The 21575-nt window shown below is 36.0% G+C and overlaps 2 protein-coding genes across 14 annotated transcripts in view; both read right to left on the bottom strand.

Moving 5' to 3' along the window:
• Positions 1 to 275: 275 nt before the first annotated feature.
• Positions 276 to 15340, bottom strand: vamp3 (vesicle-associated membrane protein 3 (cellubrevin)). The gene is made up of 5 exons (XM_048172778.1): positions 15209 to 15340; positions 11106 to 11184; positions 2245 to 2403; positions 1395 to 1446; positions 276 to 1258 (listed from the first exon to the last, which is right to left on the bottom strand). Coding segments are annotated over exons 1-5 (312 nt in total). The 5' UTR covers positions 15211 to 15340; the 3' UTR covers positions 276 to 1238.
• A 2916-nt stretch (positions 15341 to 18256) lies between these two features.
• Positions 18257 to 21575, bottom strand: part of camta1b (calmodulin binding transcription activator 1b) — a 324903-nt gene continuing 321584 nt past the window's right edge. For all 13 annotated transcript variants that reach the window (XM_048172651.1, XM_048172653.1, XM_048172641.1 and 10 more), the window contains one exon: positions 18257 to 20435. In XM_048172651.1, coding sequence (XP_048028608.1) covers positions 20403 to 20435 — 33 coding nt within the window. In that variant the 3' untranslated portion in view covers positions 18257 to 20402. The remainder of the gene's footprint in view (positions 20436 to 21575) is intronic.

The raw sequence follows: 21575 nt of genomic DNA, 5'->3' as shown, positions 1-21575 counted from the left end.
GATAAAAAAAAAAGACCCTCTTGGATTTCATCAAAAATATGTAAATTTGTGTTCTGATGATGAACGAACCAGCAGAAATGCAGTAGTGGACGTTCAGTTGCATAACAGCAGGAGGATGAGTACATCAGAACATCTCTTCTCCTTGATAAATGCAAAGTTTTAATAGAGTATTTGGAATAAAATTGATTTGTAGCATCATCTACTGTAAACTAATCCATGCAACCTTTGAGTAACAGCAATTTTCATGCCAAAATAAGCTGAATTAAGGCTTCGGGTGAGTACTAAAGGATGTTAAATCCGTGTTTTATTGAGCCAACATGGGCAATTCAATACACTTAAGTTTGTAAGGCCACAGTATAGAATTGCACTTGTTTACAATTTATACACACGTGAGACATACAAAGAGATGCATACAAAAAAAAGCTCAGATAAACAAACATAAAATGTTTTGGCACCATGAGCAAGAGGTGAAGAAAACACCAAAAATCAATACTAATGAAATCTGATTAAGCAAAGATATTTTCTAGCAAACTACTTCTACATAAGGCAATACAAATGCAGTTAAATTATTAGTGAATAATCACTTTAATCATTCAAACTTATATATAGCATTTTTTGTGCAGATATTCTGAGTAAAATCAGAGTGAAGTTCTCTGTTGTTACAGGATGGCAGTGGAGTTTGTCTACAGGCACTGATGGCACGTCTGTGGTTGTTCAGGAAAGGCTCTTATGTCTTGTTGGCACAGAAAGACTCTGGCACGGCCAAAACTAGAGTGTCTAATTATGGCCGTCCATTAAAACAGTCCATGAGGGATTCATCAATGAGATCAGATGTTGGCAAATGGCTTTCACAACAAGAGTTTTGCCTGGTTTTTGGTCAACACGTTTTGGCCTCCAAATGAAAGTAGGACTTTTGTGGTTTTGGATCATATTGTAACTTGCACACCGTCTAGAGTCAGTCATCGTACTGTGGTTTGCACAGAGGAGTGTGTTAGATATATTTGGAAATCGTTAGGCATTTTGGAACTTATTCAAATCCTATTCATTAAAAACAAAACCTAAAAGGAGGAAAAAAAAACAAAAAACATGGAGGATAGTTTACAAGATATGCTTTCAGCAGGTTAGAACTCATTGGAAGAGCATTCATTCATTCCCTCTCTTCTTTCTGAAGTTGATACTCCTTCATATCCTAATCTTCTCCTCCAATCATAACCAGTTTTCTTCTCTGTATTGCATCATTATGATGACTGCGTCCAGACTGAAAGAGAGGGACATAGTAAACTTTCATTACTCCACATTTAATAAGCACATAAACACTTAAATCACATGGTCGATGACTCATGATCAACTGCCGCCCCAGGAGTGAAAGAGCTTATAAATACTGTGATACTCACTAACAATGATGATAATGATGATCACAACCACAGCTATCAAAATGGCCCACATCTGCAAAACAGCAAACAAGTTGTCATTCGGTGCCTATGATGACACTTTCAGGTCACTTATAAGGTTGTTATTTAATATATATTATTTGCTACCTGCTCTGGTAATTATCATTAACCTCTACTCTTTAATATTGTCTTTATATTTCCTATATTTTTTAACTTAAACTGTAATGACCTTTTGGAAGAACAAAAACTAATCTCACTGTATTTTTACAATAACAAGATGCAAAACAATCTGTTGCATATTAGTTTCTTTGTTTTTCGGTATGAGCTTATGGGAAACACGGAAAGTTATTTTCTAAAAATATTATTATAAATAATTATTTATTTATCACGTTTTAAATATATTTATTTATTTACGTCGCGTCAGCAACAAAGGGTTGGTGAAAACTGAATAAATGACAAAATTCATACAATTAACAAAAAAAACTATAGACATCTCAGATTAATACAAGACAGAAATTCTAAAATAAATTCAGGCGAAACTTTTTAAATACATCAGTTAAACACATCTCTGAATAAAACTGTTGTCTTTTTACATTAAAAACATTTCAGTCCAGTAAAATATGTTTAATAGTCATTTAAATGTATTTAGTATTAATTTTTATATTATATAATATTATTTATCATTATTTATATCCATTCATTACAGATGCACAAAGAACAAAACTACAAACAACTGGGAGCAAATTTGTTGGAAAGCTTGCAATCAACTCTAAAGCCTTGATATTTATTATAAAATGCATTTAAACTAAGTGAATGCATGATACGAGCGCTGAACTCTTTGTCTCTGTTTTACCTTGCAGTTCTTCCACCAGTACTTCCTCTTGAGTTTGGCGGCGCTGGTCTCAAACTGGGAAGCACCGGCCTGCAGGGCATCGGCACGATCGTCCAGGTCAGAGAGCTTCTGGTCTCGTTCCAGGACCTTATCGACATTCACCCTCATGATGTCCACCACCTGGAGGAGGGAGAGTGCTGTTAGAGGATTGCTTCCTAGGAAAACTCTGCAAAAGTGATGCTACGGGCTGGAAAAGCAATCAAGGTCAAGGCATCTTGCCATGCGTGAACACAAACAGCTGTCTGAACGCCAGAGGAGGTTTATTAATCAATTTAATGATGCCAGACTTTTGGCAGGATGGTTGGAGACTTCTTAAAACCAGAGAGGCAACAGTAGCATGTACTTTAGTTGTCAGCGTTTCACACTAAAGAAACAGAGCGTCTTAGACAGAATGAGAAGTTTACAGCAACATTTGTCATTTTACTGACATTGTACTGGTAGTCCACTGAATGAAGAATTTTTGGGTATAATACGTAGCACAATGTGTTGCTGGTTAGGGAAAAAAATATCAGGACTGAAAACTAAATACACATTTTGTTTTTTGTCCAACTAGGTCAAGGTTAGATAAACATTTTCTCAGGATTATCCAACATTTGGGAAACCAGTCTTAACAGAGAGAGAGTTATCTTTGCCATCACTTTGCTATACACAGAAAATAGTATACTCATAAAAACTGACAACATTAACTTCCACATTTAATATTTTCTTCCTGGAAAATGGACCAGGATCAGTGATGACTCATCTTGTCTGGAGGGGAATTTTTCTACTATTGTTTTTTTTCATTAGAATGAAACACACTTTAAATGTATGACTGTGTTTGAAGAGACAGCATATAAACTCTTGACTTGATGAGATTCTATCTGTTTTCCTATTGGGATGAACAGCATTTAGATTCATTTACTGCACTGTTTAAAACTAAATTCACGGGTACACTTTGATCCACTCATAATAGAGTAAAAGGTATTTTTTGAGTTTACTATTATCTATTTGTGATTTATTATTTCTCAGAAGTCCTAGAGCATGACATCATATCCTGTTGCTCATATTCGGTCTGAACAATTCTTACATCTTCAGCAGAAGAAATGGAAAGCATAAAAACCCCCTGTTGTAACAGAATTACATAACAGTCAATGGCAACGGCACACAAACACCTCAGCCTCCTCATATGTGCTCTAGTGCTCCACAAACCCTGTTGCAGGATGAGGATTCTCCGCCCCTTTAAGAGAGAGATCAGTGTGGGAGGGGGGGGACAGCGTGTGCAGATACATGTTTCGCTTGCATAACCATAGTGACGGGGCGTTACATAACCGGCCTGCAGCCTATGAGCTCGCCCCAGACGGAACGAAGAAGCATGATGGGAGAGGTCAACAGTCGTCAAGTGCACGGAGACCTGCATATGTCCCAATATGAACCTCGAACAGAAATCATGAATATGACTGCGGTGAGCTGCAGAAGAGAAGTGGAAATACTGCTGACGGATTATACCGTGCTCTTCAGGGAGTAGTCACACAGAAAAAAAGAGAGATCCACAGAGTGAAATGATCTACTTCTGTATCATTTAAATGTCAAATAACTTACCTTAAATCTAATTTTGAAATTCTATATACTGTCAGTTTAATGCGTCCTTGCTGAATAAGACTATTTTAAGAAATTAATATTTTTTTTTTTACTGACCCCAAATTGTTGAAAGGTAGTGTATACATACTTTTTTTAAAATTTAAATAAATAATTTATATACAATAATATAGATATAAATATATGGAAGCAAAGCAGAGCACCTTCTACAGGCAGAGAGAAGTAAACCATATTTATTTGAACAGACCACTAAGTGCACTAAATTTATATTATACTCCTATACCACTACTAAAATTGAGATTAGGGCTGCACAATGATTAATCGCGATTAATCGTTTGCAAAATAAAAGTCTGCGTAATATATGTGTGTGTTCTGTGTATAATAATTATGTATATATAAATACATGTACATACATGTATACATTTAAGAAATATATACATGTATAAATAAATATACATATTTATTTATATTTTATATTACATATAAATATAAATATTTTATATACAAATATAATTTTTTTCTTAAATATATACACGTGCATGTATTTATATATACATAATTATTATACACAGAACACACACATATTACATAACACAGACTTTTATTTTGCAAAGGATTAATCGCGATTAATCATTGTGCAGCCCTAATTGAGATTGTACTACTATATCTTGTTCACATGGATTTTGGACTTCTTATGGATTTGAATGGAACAGAGCACCTAAAGGGACATGTTGATGAAAAAAAAAAAAAAAAATGAGATGGAAGAAGAAAAAAATATTTCAATGCTTTTACATTCGCTTGCAAAATTTTTCCATTCCCCCCAAAACACAAAAGCAAACACAAAGTAGGGCTGGGCGATATATCGCATGCGATTCTCACGCGCATTTCGTCAGTAAAGCCGGTTCCCTGATTACCTCTAAATCGCCATCACCTGCTTTAAAATGGAGCGCCTTTTAATAGACAGAGCCGTAGATCACTGATAAGCCACGCAAAATCGGGTTCATTATCGAAGTCGATTCATCTTCGATACTGAACGCGATTTTGCGTGGCTTCTCCGTGAACTACGGCTCTGTCTATTAAAAGGCGCTCCATTTGAAAGCAGGTGATGGCGATTTAGCGGTAATCAGGGAACCGGCTTTACTGACGAAATGCGCGTGAGAATCGCATGCGATATATCGCCCAGCCCTAACACAAAGTATCTCAAGGGAACACAAAACATTTTTGAGAGAATGCAAAAGCATCCTAGTCTTTAAGATTGTACATTTTAATATTAGAAACAGTGCTAATGGTATAAGTTAGATGCCAAATAAATTCTTTTAAGATTCATTTATGATTCTGGATAATCTGGATAAAAAAAAACAAAAAACAAAAAAAAAAAAACAGATCACGGTTCTCGCATGATTCTGAAATCAAAACAATAGACAACTAAACAAAATAACATGTAATTTACTTGAAGTTCTGACAAAATGTTCTATTTACTGTTATAAATGTTTAAAATGTTACAAATGGGTCAATCAAAAAATATGTTCATTATGTAAAAAATCGTTTGAAATTAATAAATGAAGACTTTTTTCGACCAGAGTTTTTGAACAAAGCTCTATCAAATACATTTTAACAGTCACTGGCCGCCACCTACTGGCATAATAATGATATAGAATCTTTATTTAAAGCTTTAAATGTCATTTACTCATTTTAATCGCTGCTGCAACATCAATGTTTATATATGGCCAGCGTCTGCTAAAAATGGGCAGATCGTGATATATTCTAGGTGTTTTTCCTTTTTACACTGGGGTTTGTTACCCCCACATTATTATGTTTCTTGGCTCTGCGCTATTTCCTTCAAAGTAAACAAACCAGCGCACCTTTGTTTGTTGCTTGGTGATGGACAGTTGTTTTGATGTAAGCCAGGAATGTGCAGGTGCTGCTCAATTCAGCTATATTTAAGATTCATAATGAATCATCGTGAGTTGAGTATTTATGTAATCTGCGCAGATTAGCGCACACTTCGCCAGCAAACTGAGTGAATATAATGGCAAAATGGTAATGTTAGTAGTGTTATACAAATTGTAAAAGTATGTTTGTTCGGTGGAAATAACGTTTACAAACAACGTTAAATCAAATCAAGTCAGCCATGTCAGGCTAATTAATAATCCCAAGCTTTACATATCAATACTTATGGCAATTAAATTAAGGTTATCATAATGCTTCTTTACGAGATTCTTTAATTTAGGCATGAGGGCAAATTCTGTCATTTATTACTCACCCTCATGTCGTTCCACATCCATAAGACCTTTGTTCATCTTCGGAACACAAATTAAGATATTTTTGATGAAATCAGAGAGGTTTCTGTCTCTCCATAGAGATCCAACGCAACTATCACTCCAAGGTCCAGAAAGGTAGGGAAAAAACATCATTAAAGTACTCTATGTGACTTTAAACTCAATTTTATTAAGCGACGTGAGTGTTTTGTTTGTGCAAAAAAATAATTTACCACTTTACTTACAATAATATTGTAACATGCAACCCATGTTCACGAGAGCTGGCACTGTTGTGTGAACACGCTTTGGATAATATTATTTTGTAAATAAAGTGGTAAATCATTATGTTTTTTTGCACAAAGAAAACACTAACATCGCTTCATAAAATTTGAGTTTAAGCCACTGGAGTCACATGGAGTACTTTAACGAAGTCTTTTCCCTACCTTTCTGGACCTTGGAGCAATAGTTGTGTTGGATCTCTATGGAGAGACAGAAACCTCTCAGATTTCATCAAAAATATCTTAATTTGTGTTCTGAAGATGAACAAAGGTCTTGTGGATGTGGATTGACACAAGGGTGAGTAATTAATGTCAGAATTTTGAAAATTATGTCATTAATGACTCAGCCTCATGTCGTTCCAAACCCGTAAGACCTCCGTTCATCTTCGGAACACAGTTTAAGATATTTTACATTTAGTCCAAGAGCTTTCTGTCCCTCCATTGAAAATGTATGTACGGTATACTGTCCATGTCCAGAAAGGTAATAAAAACATCATCAAAGTAGTCCATGTGACATCAGTGGGTTAGTTAGAATTTGTTGAAGCATCGAAAATACATTTTGGTCCAAAAATAACAAAAACTATGACTTTATTCAGCATTGTCTTCTCTTCCGGAATCCTTTCCACTGAATTGATTCCATTGAATCCTTTCATCTGTCAGGGTTGGTAATGCACTTTTACATCACCGTGGTTGTTTTTGGCGATTAGGACATCCGCGACATGCACACTTACGCACCATTTAAAAAAATATAGCAATACCAAAATACAAACAATGTAGAATAGCTTGAATACTGTACAGCGTGTGTCTCCCTCAGACTGTAAACGAAGTTCGGGCGCACCGGATAACACGTCAGCAGCGTCTTACGTCAGCAGCGTCACTGCGGAGTCGTGAACCCGGATTGACAACAGACCCGGAAGAGAATACAATGCTGAATAAAGTCGTAGTTTTTGTTATTTTTGGACCAAAATGTATTTTCGATGCTTCAAAAACTTCTAACTGACCCTCTGATGTCACATGGACTACTTTGATGATGTTTTTATTACCTTTCTGGACATGGACAGTATACCGTACATACATTTTCAATGGACGGACAGAAAGCTCTCAGACTAAATCTAAAATATCTTAAACTGTGTTCCGAAGATGAACGGAGGTCTTACGGGTTTGGAACGACATGAGGCTGAGTCATTAATGACATAATTTTCATTTTTGGGTGAACTAACCCTTTGAATGACAAAATAACATTATAAATTTAGTACAATACACGATTGAGTACATATTCAATCTTGGCACCTACACTGCGTTCCAAATTATTATGCAAGTGACATATCAGTAAGATTTTAATACAATAAACATTCAGATTTTAGTTTTCTAAGAAAATGTTTGTTTGTTTATTTATCCATGTCTTTTTAGATAACTGGTATCAATCTCAGACAAAATAATTTGCCAGGTCAATGGAAACCCTACTTAGAGGTTGTTCCACATTATTAAGCATGTCACAGTTCTTATGCCATATGGAGAGGAAGAAAGATCTTTCTGAAGATGAAAAGCATGAAATGGTGCAATGTTGTGCAAAAGGCATGAAAACAACTAATATTGTGTGAAAACTGAATGGAGATTATTGAATTATCATAAGATTTGTGAGTGATTTAGAGCACAGCAGAACTCGGTCAGATAAAGGCTTATTAAGGAAAGTTCCTGTCAAAAAAATTAATTGCATTAAAAGGGCAGCTATAAAAAAGCCAGTGTTGAGCAGCAAACGGGTATTTGAAGCTGCTGGTGTCTCTGGAGTCTCAAGAAGCTCTCCATGCAGGCTGGCAGTTGTGCGTAAAGATGCATTTCAGCCATCACTAACCAAACCTCACAGAGAGAAACATTTACAGTGGGTGTAGAAATACATTTTCAAACAGTTTTATTGCTGTGGTGTTTTTTTGCAGCATGGGATAGTGCATTGCATTTCAGAAGGCACTATCCTCCTTTTTATACCAAAGCTGAAAATGGCCAGTTATGAACTCCACATATCCTGATGAAGTCATTTTAACACCCTCAAAGACCCTAAAGGGACCTTCCATCTCACTTCCCAATATTCCAGCCCAAATCATCACCCGCCAGCTCCTTGCTGATGTTGCAGTCTTGTTGGAACGTGGTGGCCATTCACCAACCATCCAGAAATCCATCCGTTTAGACCAGTGTTTCTCAACCCTGGTCCTGGAGGACCCCCAACACTGCACATTTTGAAAGTCTCCTCTGTCTGACACACTCATTTCAGGTAGTGGAGTTTCTTCTAATGAGCTGGGGTCTCATTTATAAAACTTTGCGTAGATTTCATCCTAAAAGTGTACGTACGCGCAAAAGCTAGATTTTGCGTACGCACAAAAAAAATCTGATTTATAAAACCATGTGTACGCCAGAACCTGCGCACAAATCCTTTTATAAATCCCAGTCAGCGGAAGATTGTGCGTACGTGCATCTCCACCGTCTCCTCCCCGAAATCACCATATATGGAGCTTACGACGCCTAGTTTTACTATGCATAACCTCATCTGCATATCATTTCCATACATATTCCCATCCACGTGACACCACGCCATCAAAGGTACAAGACAATGTAAAATATTAGATATGGATTATAAATGCCATTTGTGCCACACATTATATTGCTAAAGATCATCCAATATCCTCTTTATGTTTTAGAATAAATATATCAAAATATCGATAAAAACAAAATTATATAAAATACTTAAGATAAAGGTTTTAGAATAGAGCTGATTCATTCATTTCCACTGGCCAAATAGTATTTTAATAGTTTTAAACAATTCAAATCAAATTTACAGTTTTGCTGATAAGGTGAACACATCTTTTAGGAAGTTTATAGGCTATTTTTAGTGGAAACAGATAGGCCTACTTATTTATTGCAGTCGTCTGATCTCGGCGCATCACTGACAAAGTATTTTAAAAAGAAAACATGCAAATCTTACCGTTTTCCTCATATTATATCCTTCAAATGGTAATTGTTTGAAGATCCTTCACACGACATCAACACCTTATTATTGGACCTATTCAAACTGGACAACGGACCGTTCGACCAGCAGTGTCTTCCATAATATCGAAGTTAAGTGTGCATTGATCATCGTTCTCGCTAAAATATTTTGTCATACTATCTGCAGTTTAGTTTAAAGAGGAATTATTGTGCTCCCAGCGCTCCTCGCTGTCATTAAAGCAGCGTGTCACAGGAAAAGTGATCGAAAGTAGCACATCTACTATCTGAATTCATATCACTTTTGTTTAACTTCTGCGTAATGTAATTTCAGTGCTTATCGGCAATAGTGAAGTGTAATATTAATGTAAATGTTTATCAAATGAAAACGTGTTTCCACGCGAGTTTAAATAATTCTTTTATTTATTTAAACTGTTATTGTGAGCATGAACTGTATTTATGATTATGACTCAGAATGAGGATTTAAAGTGGTTTTCCTTCATCTGCTGTCAGTCCCTCAGCTCACCATCAGTGTCGCCAAACTGCTCTGTCTCCAAAATGTTCGTACGCACGGCTCAAAGTTTGCTTGAAGGTGCGCACATTCTCCCGTCAAGTTTATTTTTATAGATCACAATCTTTGCGTGGGAACTGGCGTGCGCACGTTTCCAGCCCCGTTTTGTGCGTACGCACGCTTTATGAATGAGACCCCTGATGAGTTGAATCAGGTGTGTTTAATTAGGGAGAAAGACAAAACCTGCAGTGTTGGGGGTCCTTCAAGACCAGGGTTGAGAAACACTGGTTTAGACCATCTATTGTAGTACGCCATTAGTCAGTAAATAAAACTATTTAAAAATTAGTCTTCATGTATTTCTAAACCCACTGTAAATGTTTCTCTTTGTGAGGTTTGGTTAGGGGTGGCTAAAATGCATCTTTACGCACAACTGCCAGCCTGAATGGAGAGCTTCTTGAGACACCAGCAGCTTCAAATACCCGTTTGCTGCTCAACACTGGCTTTTTTATAGGTGCCCTTTTAATGCAATTAATTTTTTTGACAGGAACTTTCCTTAATAAGCCTTTATCTGACCGAGTTCTGCTGTGCTCTAAATCACTCACAAATCTTATGATAATTCAATAATCTCCATTCAGTTTTCACACAATATTAGTTGTTTTCATGCCTTTTGCACAACATTGCACCATTTCATGCTTTTCATCTTCAGAAAGATCTTTCTTCCTCTCCATATGGCATAAGAACTGTGACATGCTTAATAATGTGGAACAACCTCTAAGTAGGGTTTCCATTGACCTGGCAAATTATTTTGTCTGAGATTGATACCAGTTATCTAAAAAGACATGGATAAATAAACAAACAAACATTTTCTTAGAAAAACTAAAATCTGAATGTTTATTGTACTGAAATCTTACTGATATGTCACTTACATAATAATTTGGAACGCAGTGTAAAAACAGAAGAGTACAAACTTGCATTGTATATAATTGTAATATTGTAGTCATGTCTGCACAGGGTGGAGTCTCAAAGTTCAATTAAATATTCAATGAGCATTTTAGTCATTGTACATCCTGTTACCGTCATTACTTGTCCTGAAATTGTGTAACTGTTCACATCACACAGGAACCATCCCTGAGAAGATCACATCACACTAAGAGACGTAAATTAAGAGGACTATTTCTAGCCATCCATGAAGAACACTGGGAAACGGTGTCGGGTGTGTCCTCTTACCTCATCCACCTGTGCCTGCGTCTGCTGCAGCCTGCGGTTACTCCCTGCAGAACCAGAGCCATCTGCACCCGGGGCGGACCTGACACAGAGAGAGGAGAAGGTCTTACATTACATTAAAAGAAAAAAAGGTTTGTCAGAACAGCTGGAAAAGTCCAGGCAAAAAAAATGCAAAATCTACTTGGGCAGTCAGTATTCATTTTTTTAAGTGAATTAAGCCTAGCATATCGTATTCATTACTGCCAATAATGTGATATGAGCTGTGTGCTTTAGTCAGAAAGCATCTGTTAAGCACATAAATGTCCTGTTATGTCATTCTAATACAAGTCTAGTGTGACAAACAGCATGTGATATTCTACTGCCACCTAGAGGTTGACTGACTACATAAATGGAGTAATTACAGGTTTGATTTAACAGGGAGAGCTGTTAAAACTACACTAAATACACGTAAACAAAGATTAAAAAAAGCCTAAAGTGCTGTTTTCAGACAAACATATCATACAGAGGATTTTACAAGAGGAAGTACAGTTGAGTTCATAAACTCAAAGTGGTGTGTGAAACCACGTAACAGGAACAATGAAGAAGCATTTGACTAAAACTAAAAACAGGAGGTATCCACCTTAATCCTACGCCACATGATACTTTCCGCGAATTATGGGTTTAACTTCCGTTAAGATGTAAACAGTCAGTGAAAGGCTTGCTCTATGAATGCAATACTACAGATTTTTTTTAAACTAGGTACAATGAGATGACATTATTCTACTCACCCTTTAACCATCGAACATTAAAAGGACATTTAAAAGTGTAAAAACATCAACAAGGTACTTTCAACAGATCATGAAATACCCCAAAAGCACGATTCGTTCCACAGCAACAACAGGCGGGTTAAATATTAGTAATATATATATATATATATCTGTATGATGCAACATACGTTGCCTTAATCAAAAATTTCAATTCAATTTCAAAGTGATTTCCGTCATTTTGACAGATAAATTCTATTTCCCTATGAAAACAAACCTGGAAAGAGACGCGAGGATTTGAGGAGGAAAACGAGAGATTCTTTGTGTATTCCAGTGAATTATCATTATATCGTAAATTAAATCGGGAGAACAGACCACAAATGTGCAGTATATACGGTCCTTTTTCATACTATTACAGCAGAATGCAAAGGGAAAAAAGAAAATAATCATGAGAAAAAGAATGAAACGACTGAAAAGAGCTCGTTTTAGATATTTTTGTGATAACGTGTCATGTTAAAATACCAAGCGTTACGTTACTCTCCTGATGTCTGAAAATAAAACATGAAGGAAAATTGAGTCAAACTGATGTATAAGCTTTATTTGTAGGGCAACCTAATGAATTGAAATTATACAATCACTTCCAAACCGGAAGTGCCACCCATAATTCAAAACGCCGTAGGCTCGTCAGGAATAAGGTGGATAACTCACTCAACAAGCTCAAACGAGTTTATTAAAGGAACATTATGATGGATTTAGGTGTGTCAAGTGCTCTGTAAACATCCGAAAGCACACTGTGAACCAGTTCATAATGAAAAGTCCACTGAAAATGTCATCTTTTTTGTTTTTTTGATTTACAGCAGTCCCAAAAAACAGAAGTCTGAACATCATCGCATTTTTAGATATCACAATTTCTCATAATTAACCCTCAATTATGACTTAACCTGTCTGTAAACCAGAGTTTATTCAGAGATACACATGTAAAGGTAAACCCTGCATCTCTCTATACAGCACACACTCATGCACTGTCTGAAAAAATGTGCAAAACTTGTACCCTCAGGGGTACAACAGCTTCTCACTGGGGCAGTACACTTAAAAGGACAACTTTATGCCTTGTCAACTTCTAAAAGGTGTATTTCAGTACTTTAGAGTAGATATGTAGTAGAGTAGAGTAGAGTAGAGTGATATGTTCCCTTAAAGTACTACTATGAACCTTTAGAGGGTAAATAAAGTACAAAGATGTCCGCAGTCGCAAGCAGTTGTCCACCTAAAGGTACAAGTTTTGCAAAAACAAATGTGTGTGAAAGACCTTAAGCCAGGCTTTAACTCCTGTCTAATGCTGAGGATAAAGAGTGACGACTGAGGGCTGAAAGAGAAACATCAGGACTCAATGTAGAGCAAAGAAAAACACACACATTCCACACCAAGACGTGAAAGGTACCGTAAGCCTCGTCCAGATCATGTGACTGTGGCAGAGATCTCACTGAGGAGATCTTCTATACATGGTGCTTTCTAAATGTAAATTATACAGAGCTGATCTCTATTTATTAGGGGTGTAAATCATATGTTTACACGAAACAATCAGACATCAATTATCTTAACCGGAAATATGGTATTTGCAACAACTCAAAACATGCTTTTTCTGTTTCATTTTGCAAAAAAGTCATTTTCTAACTGGGTCATCCAGAACAAAAATACACTTTAGTTTTTTGTTAAATAATACAAAATAAAGAAAAAAAAAAAATGTATGCATTGCATCGATACATCATATCGTTATTTGATTGATGCGTCGACCCATATTGATGTATCATTACACACCCCTGCTATTTATAGACGTGTGTTGATGCTATAAAACTTACAAGTAATTAAGCAGATTATTACTGGTTCATTTTTAGCTCTCAAATCTGAAAACTATTGCACTTCAACTATTACATTTCCAAATAATTTTATAAACAATTCTGTCCAAAACGGTAAACTATGTCCAGCGTTAAACATCATCACGCCAATAGCAACATCCAAGGCATAAACTGACACACACGCAGCAGCTCAGTGTGTTATTCTCAGCATCACTCCCATCACGGACAGTGTCATCGGTCATGATGTCCTGAGGTTATCGGTCTATAAGAGCTGTTATTATTATACAGCAGCTTAGCATTTCTAACCTACATACACAGCACAAGTTTCCCTTGTATATTGAAACATGACTAAAAGCTGGAGAGAAGTTCAACCACTGGATGACTGTTTACATTTCGGCACTGATCTTTATCTCTGATTCAGAATAGAACAAACACTATGAGTGTGACTTAAATAAAGATCAGCTCTCTAAACATGAGTTTCCTAACTAGTACAATACAGCAATAAATGGTGAATACTTCATAACTAGGGTTCATTAATAAATCAATAAACATCATTACAAAACCAATACTTTAAGTGCATTTAATATGAACATAACATTAATTTCTGATTAATTTAATGTACATTTACTATTGACCTGATAAATTTAATATAAAGTTTAATAAAGTTCATTAGAGGAATGAACTTTAAATTATGCGGGGAACGAAATGATTCTCATGTTAAAATCCTGAATCAACCAAGAGGTTAAAATATACCTTTAAATAAATATGAATATATTTATTATAATTAATATACGCGTATGTTTATATATACTGATTATAGTACGTCACCAAAAATACCAGTCTACAGCATTCAATCAAAGCATATTAACTGAACTGAAATAAAATCTGTTGAAATTATGTGAAATCATTCATGGTGAGGTTAATTTAACTTTATTTTATTAATCGTTTTATAATAAATCTATAACTTACATTTCCGCCGCAACATTGCTAACGGCGCACTGCATCCGCATTAAATAGTCAAAAGATACATTTATATAATTTATAAACAACGAAGACAACCCAAATATGATATTATAATGGTAAAATGTCTGTATTTAGACTAAGTTTAATGTTTCAAAGTTTTTACAAACTTTGTTGTCAGAAAAAAAAACTGTTAGCCGTTAGCATGTAGCGGATATACAAACAGTCAAAAACTCTTTAATTAATTAACAATAAAGTAACTTACACTGTTGGCGTCATTTGCGCCAATTACAACTAAAATAGACTTAATTAAAACGTAATCAAAAACCGAAAGTGAATAAAAGTGAATATGAAGTCAGGAAGCTAACCTGCTAAGCTAACCTGTTGCTTTAGTCGCATTCACACCCATTAGCACAACAAAAAAATTACAAACACACCCAGAAAGAGTGACATTCAAATATTCATAACCATGTAAAACGAGATATTACATATATATAGGTATATAAAATCATAGAGCTCGTACGAGGAATATTCGTGTAGTTTTACTTACATGTTTGTTGAGTTGATGTTTGATGTGTGAAGGCCCCGCTGATACTACTGTGAGCGCGTGAGAGTGTGTGCGCGTTCACAGAGAAAAATTCCAGAAAGAAGTTGAAAGTGACTTTTCATAATATTTGCATAAAATACTAATGAATATATAAATGAATATATAGATAAAACCATAGTACACTGTATTGTATATTACTATAATTAATATTATAGATAGAAATAAACCTACATTTAATTATAGCTGTAATGTAATATATAAATTCATATATAGATTAAAAACTTATAGTATACTATATATTTGCTATTATATATATATATATATATATATATATATATATATGTGTGTGTGTGTGTGTGTTTATAATTAAAATATCAATTATTATATTAAGTATTGTGATGTAAACACTTTTTATCATTCCAGTGATGAGAGGAACTGAGATTGAGTTTGTGTGAACTGCTGTTTCATAGGGAGTTCATAAAAGTTCCATCATAAAAACAAAGAAAAGTTGCAGAAAAAAAGGGACAGAATGAGCAACATTTCTCTTTTAAGATTTTATTTTACAGCAGAAATTATATAAAGCATTCAGAAAACATTTTTCCATATTTTAAGGGCAATTCAAAATGTTTTGCATGGCTTCAGCAGCTGAATATTTATTTATTTATTTTTTTTTAAAACATATCCAACAATTCAGTGATGCTCTCACATGCACAGTTACAAAACAAAAAAATAAATTAAATGAAATCAAAGTAAATAAATAAAACTCACAAGAAGGACAGAAAGAGGGAAACGGCAGAGAAAACAGAACATGAGGCGAAACTCATTGGAGGAGGAAGAGGAGGAGGATACGAAGGGCACAAAGCATGAAAGAGAAAGAGAGAGAGAGATAGAGGGGAAAACAGAGGTCTAATACTAGCTTCACATGCAGAGTGTTGAAAGCCCACTGCCCTGTAAGAAATATGGGCTCATATTTTATCTTTTTTTTTTTTTTCTTATCTTCATTTTAAAATGATGAAAACGTGCATTAGGGCTGGGAAATATGAAATCAATGTCCACAGACCACTGAACACCTCTCTCTGTGTACCTGTAATTGCATAAGAGGAAGTGAACTAAGCATGTCCCAATTTATTTATTTATTTATTTATTTTTTCTTTTAAATGTTTGACTTATCCATATTCCTTCAACCTAAAGAGCTCAGCTAAAAAACAAAGTGTTTATTGCTCTGTACTTGTAAGTGAAAAGCTTATAATCGAGTGGTTTTTCGGTTCAGTTTAAGCCTAACCTGCATTTCCGGAGTTCCAAAGAGAGGATTTAGGACATCGTACAAACTTCCAACTGCACCAATAGTGTTTTCCCTCGTTCAGCTGCTAAAACCTTCACGCGTGCTCACGTGGTCATCCGTTTTCATACGCGCACACGCTTATAACGTACCAGGGCTCGGAGAGGGAATTCAACTCGGATGGTGAGCTGTACAAAGTGCATATTTCTCTTATCTGATGCAAAAATACAGAAAGCATGATCCGGTCGAGACGTAGGATGCACGTGTACTGAGCTGTTTCGTAAGAGGACGGGATCTCCCACCTTATTCTGAAGGTATTTGGCGCTGAGGTATACTTATCATGCATTCCCAATCCCATGGGGATATGGTAATACTAAATGAGCGATGATACCTGCACGAACAATGATACCTGCTCAGTTTTGGAAAAATGGTCTAAAAACTCTATAAACATACACGGTCTATCCTGTTACCCGAGTGACAGTCTGTCTCTGAAAGCAGTGGTTTGTAACAAAGTGAACGTTGTAGTAACGTACAAACGGAAGTACATAATCCCAGTGGTTTCTCCTGTTGATTCTGAGCTGAACCTGGAGACTTAACCTAATCTAATCTAAACTAGTCTCCATGCTAAACACCCTCTCCCTGTTTTAGCACCCTGAGTAAAACTACAAAAGGGAGGCGGCTTTTTCCGTCCCCCAAGATGAATGACCCAAACAGAAAGTTACTGAGATACATATACCCGGTGATCCATAAACAGCTTTTCCTGGTGAATTCTGACTCTCGCTTAGAATTTTCCTGAAGTTTATTGTTGGATGAACAGAAAGGGCCGACTCGCCGGTTGTGCTCCGACTTGAATCTAGCAATGGTTTCCGGATGAAATTACGACGCGCCCGACTTCGCCGAGCACGTCCTACTTTCCTGGCCCAGTTTCGATCCGACATGGAAAAGAGAAAGAAAAGTACACGAAATGAAAGAAAGAATGAAAGCATGCATAGTGTGTTACTGGGTCGCTTTAGCATCATTTTTGGACACGTAATCTGAGAATGACTGGGGGACAAAATGGCAGGTGCCTTTACTCTGCATCCACGTATAAGGAGTGAGAAGGGTGTGAGAGGAGGAAATAGACCTGGGCTCCTGTTTGGACAGTAAAACCAGCCTGTAGCGTTGCATACCATTAAAAAAAAGAGCAATCGGTTCATATCGACTTCTTTAGGAACACACTCCTGATATTGGTTGAATGTTTAGGCACTTTCTATAATAATACTGATACTGAGTCTCTGAGATCATGAGGAAAATGTTTTTGTGGGGAATTGAAATACAACTATAATTCAGCAGATAAGCACCACGTTCTTTCCTCATCCTTCCTTTTTTAACAGGCAAAATGTGCTGGTGTAAGTTAAAACGATGCCTCTCGTCAGCTGAAATCGCTTTGGAAGTTCAGGGGGTCGATTAGTCTCAAATTTCTTTTTCAGAGAAATTTGTGAACACTGTGGCGCTGACATGAGCATAAAAGAACGAAAAAAAGTACAAACGAAATCGATATGATTTTGCGTGACTCAACCATGGGGTTTTTGGATGTTGGTAGCAGCCCCCCAAGAAATGAAGAAATTCAAAATAAAGCAATGCATAAGAGTAATATGAACACATGGCAGTTGTAGATTCAGTGTTTTGAGCTACATTCACAATACTTATCCTTATTCACTTGATTCCTGTTCGAATGTGGCATGTAAGCACGTGTGTGGGAATCGCCTGCTAGAAATAACCATTCACAACCCTCAAATCAATATCGTTTTTAATTACATGACCTACTTTTGAACCTGCTAACTCCATCCAGTACCATTGTTCATGTGGAGATCAAGTAGATGATAAAATGTGAGAACACTTTCTAGTCATGTTATACAAGACAAAAACCGTGGAGACATTTCATCCTCTGTATCATAGTTGTAACTGTTGGGTGCGTGAGTGACTGAAGTTTGGTCTTTCAATACTAGTTCTTCCAATAACCTGCTTCTCAATGGAATAGCTTATTTATGTCCTGTAGTACTGGATTGACTGGTCACCAGTGGTAATTCTCACTAACCCTGAAAAAGAAAGATCCAGTTGCGTCTGACGGATTTGTTTGGCTCTTCCGCTAACTCTACGGTTTTATCGTGAAATCATGTCATGCTTCAGAGAATGTTCTGTGAAAGAACATTTCCAACAAAGTCTTATAGTGAAGTTGCTCAAATCCATTGCCACTACATTTTATCTTTACATTATGTTCAATGTCTTAAAGTTTCATGCACATGGCTCCTTCTTCGCAACCAATATTTACAATATTTACATACAATACAACCGTACATCTTGGGTGTTCAAAGAAAACTATACAATAGATTTTTTTTTGTTCGTCTCTTAATGTGTTATAATCCAATTTATGAATAAAATACTATATATTCTTAAATACAATCCTCTTCGGAAAAAGTTTCTGGCTATCAATGTTCCTTCACCCATCTTCGATATGTACAGGGACCACTCAATAGTCAAAAATAAGGATTTTTTTTAAGCTTCTGTATAGGGACCCTTCAAAAAGTCAAGAAGTCAAGGCAATGTTCAGTGAAACTCCATGGGTAAAAGCTTGTGGCGGCTTTCTGGAGCTCTTTGAAATCAACAAACAGTAACAATGAAGAAACGTATCACAACACACACACGCACACACACACACACACGCACACACAAATGGAAGATAACCTTTGCAAATATACGTCTGGCGCTGTGGCACGATTGATAGTACAATTCACATTAAAAAAGGTCTGGAGATTATTTAAAACCTTTTAAGGTTTTAAAAACAATGCAATAATGCTAAAGGCAAAAAACAATAATGTAAATAAATTAACTGAACTATATATAAAAATAATGGTCTTTATAACAATATATTTGGAAACAAACAGGCAACATAGGGCTGGGCTTATACGGGCTAGTCTGATGGTGCCACAATATCACCAATATGAATGAATGAAAATAAAACACAAAACATTTACGTCAGCATGCAGGAGCGTTTCGCTCAAACACATGCACGGTATCCAGATTCAATTCAACAAACACGGGACACACAAAGTCAGGCCAGCAAAAATGACATTAAGAAAAGGACCCATAAGAAAGTCGAAAACAGTGCACACGAAACAGGTTACCCAGAGGGCTTTGCTTCAGTTCCCCAAGTTGTCGTCAGAAGTCCCCTAACCCCCATAAAGACAAAGGTAAGACACTGATATTTCAAACCCAGCATTTTTGCCCTGACCCCATCTACATTCATATGAAGGCTTCCCTTTGAATGAACGGACAGCATTTGCAAAAACAAAGATTCGTGGAGATTTCAAATACTCTGCATGCATATGGTCACTGAAATGAGGCCTTTTTTTTTGGTTTACATTTTCTAGGTTTTGTTCTTTTTTTCCCAAACTGATTGTTGTATTTTTTTTCCTTTCAAAATATAAAAATGTAATCTGAAGCAGCTTCCAGCATGATGTTTTTTTTTGTTTGTTTTTTTGCCTTCTGTCTGTTCGTGTCGCGTGATATTTTACAAGCATCGTCGGAATAAAAAGCCTTTGCTCCTTGGTCTTCGTTCTATTTTTTCCTTTTTTCGTAATCTAAAAAAAAAAAAAAAACTATGAAGAGTGCAAAAATGCCATGAAGATAATGTCATATTTCCCCAATAGTCTTGATTTCATTTCATCCGTAGCGAGAAAACACACAATGCAGGAGCAGAATCAGTCACAACGCTGCTAGAGTTCGACTGTCGCATTTCCGATGATCTTCCGTGTTCCACTTCTTGAATAATTTTAGCTTTTTTCGTAAATTGTTCATGTCTTGTAAAAACGCAATGAAGAGGAAGAGAAAGAGTCCGCTCGGAGATGTTACATTGCGACGGTGCTCTTTGCGGCGCTCTCATGTTCCTTGGCCTTTCTCAATTCTTTCGCCCTGAAAATAGACCAAAAAACAGAGTATTGCAGAGTTAGCCTGATAGTTCACAAGCATTCTGGGCTCTCAGAGGAATCACAGACCAATTGCCAATACACCTGCCAGTTTCATTAGTGTATCCTCGCTGGAATCAGCAAAGAACAACAAATACACCCCGCTATTAATGACAAAATTCCTCAAGGAACACAGGACACAAATACAGCGGCTTAAAAAAGCATTTAGACACTTAAGGCACACTTAATGTCTGAATGTCATTGCATTAGATAACAATAATATCAAAGCAATAGTCATGTATTTTAAAGAAAGATAGCACAAGCACACTTTTCAAGCAGAACAGAAGGTTTAAATAATTAAAACAGCAGATATACTCTTTAAAATGAACATCTGTCAAACATTAGTGGAACATGTCCTTAAAGTCAAGGCAAAAATTGCTCTGAAAACTAGTTCAGAATTTGAGCACATATTGGTTGGATTTTTTTTTTTTTTTTTTTTTTGCATCTAATCCAATGACATTCACACATTTTAAGTGTGATTTAAGTGTCCAAATACTTTTTGGCTGCTGTATAGAACAAATATCTTTTAATAGAATTGTGGCATTTTATAAATCTGTGGGAAAAATTATTCTCTTTGATATCTACTTTTTACATTTAACAGTCTACAATCAGATTAGAAAAAGCAAACATATATTATTATTATTATTATAATAAATTAATAAAAACCTCAGGAATAGATCGCTGGCCTTTAAATCCAAAGTAAACCATCCATCTTAACACTAATATTATAGGATCATAACCTAGAAAGTGTGACAATACATATCTCTACAATTCACGCACAATACATCACAGATATTACATCAAATTCCTAATGAAATATTTATATTTGTCATCATGTTATACTTCTACAGTATCCAACATTTTAAAGACATTTTAAACCCCCGAACACATCTTTAGCTCACAGTTTGACCCCGTCCCACCCTCAGCCCCCAAATCAAGCTTATAAAAGCTGAAAGAGATGTATAAAACAGGCAGCCAGGCATTCAAGACATTTCCTCTTCCATAGAGAAAGGGATGTTATTTCAAGCATGCCCTGATAGAAGCAAGGCCTCCATATCTTTAGCATCATGCAATTGCCAAATGCACT

The sequence above is a fragment of the Megalobrama amblycephala genome, linkage group LG21, assembly GCF_018812025.1.
Source record: "Megalobrama amblycephala isolate DHTTF-2021 linkage group LG21, ASM1881202v1, whole genome shotgun sequence".
In the NCBI taxonomy this organism is placed as follows: Eukaryota; Metazoa; Chordata; class Actinopteri; order Cypriniformes; family Xenocyprididae; genus Megalobrama; species Megalobrama amblycephala.
Note: the sequence above shows the minus strand (reverse complement) of the source record. Positions and strands in the feature narration are given on the sequence as shown.

Bases quoted from the DNA above. Each gene is read 5' to 3' on its own strand.
- vamp3 (XM_048172778.1), bottom strand. The intron at 1,447-2,244 runs GTAAAACAGAGA...GCTGTTTTGCAG, and splicing joins ACTGGTGGAAGAACTGCAAG to ATGTGGGCCATTTTGATAGC. The intron at 1,259-1,394 runs GTGAGTATCACA...CCTCTCTTTCAG, and splicing joins CATCATTATCATCATTGTTA to TCTGGACGCAGTCATCATAA.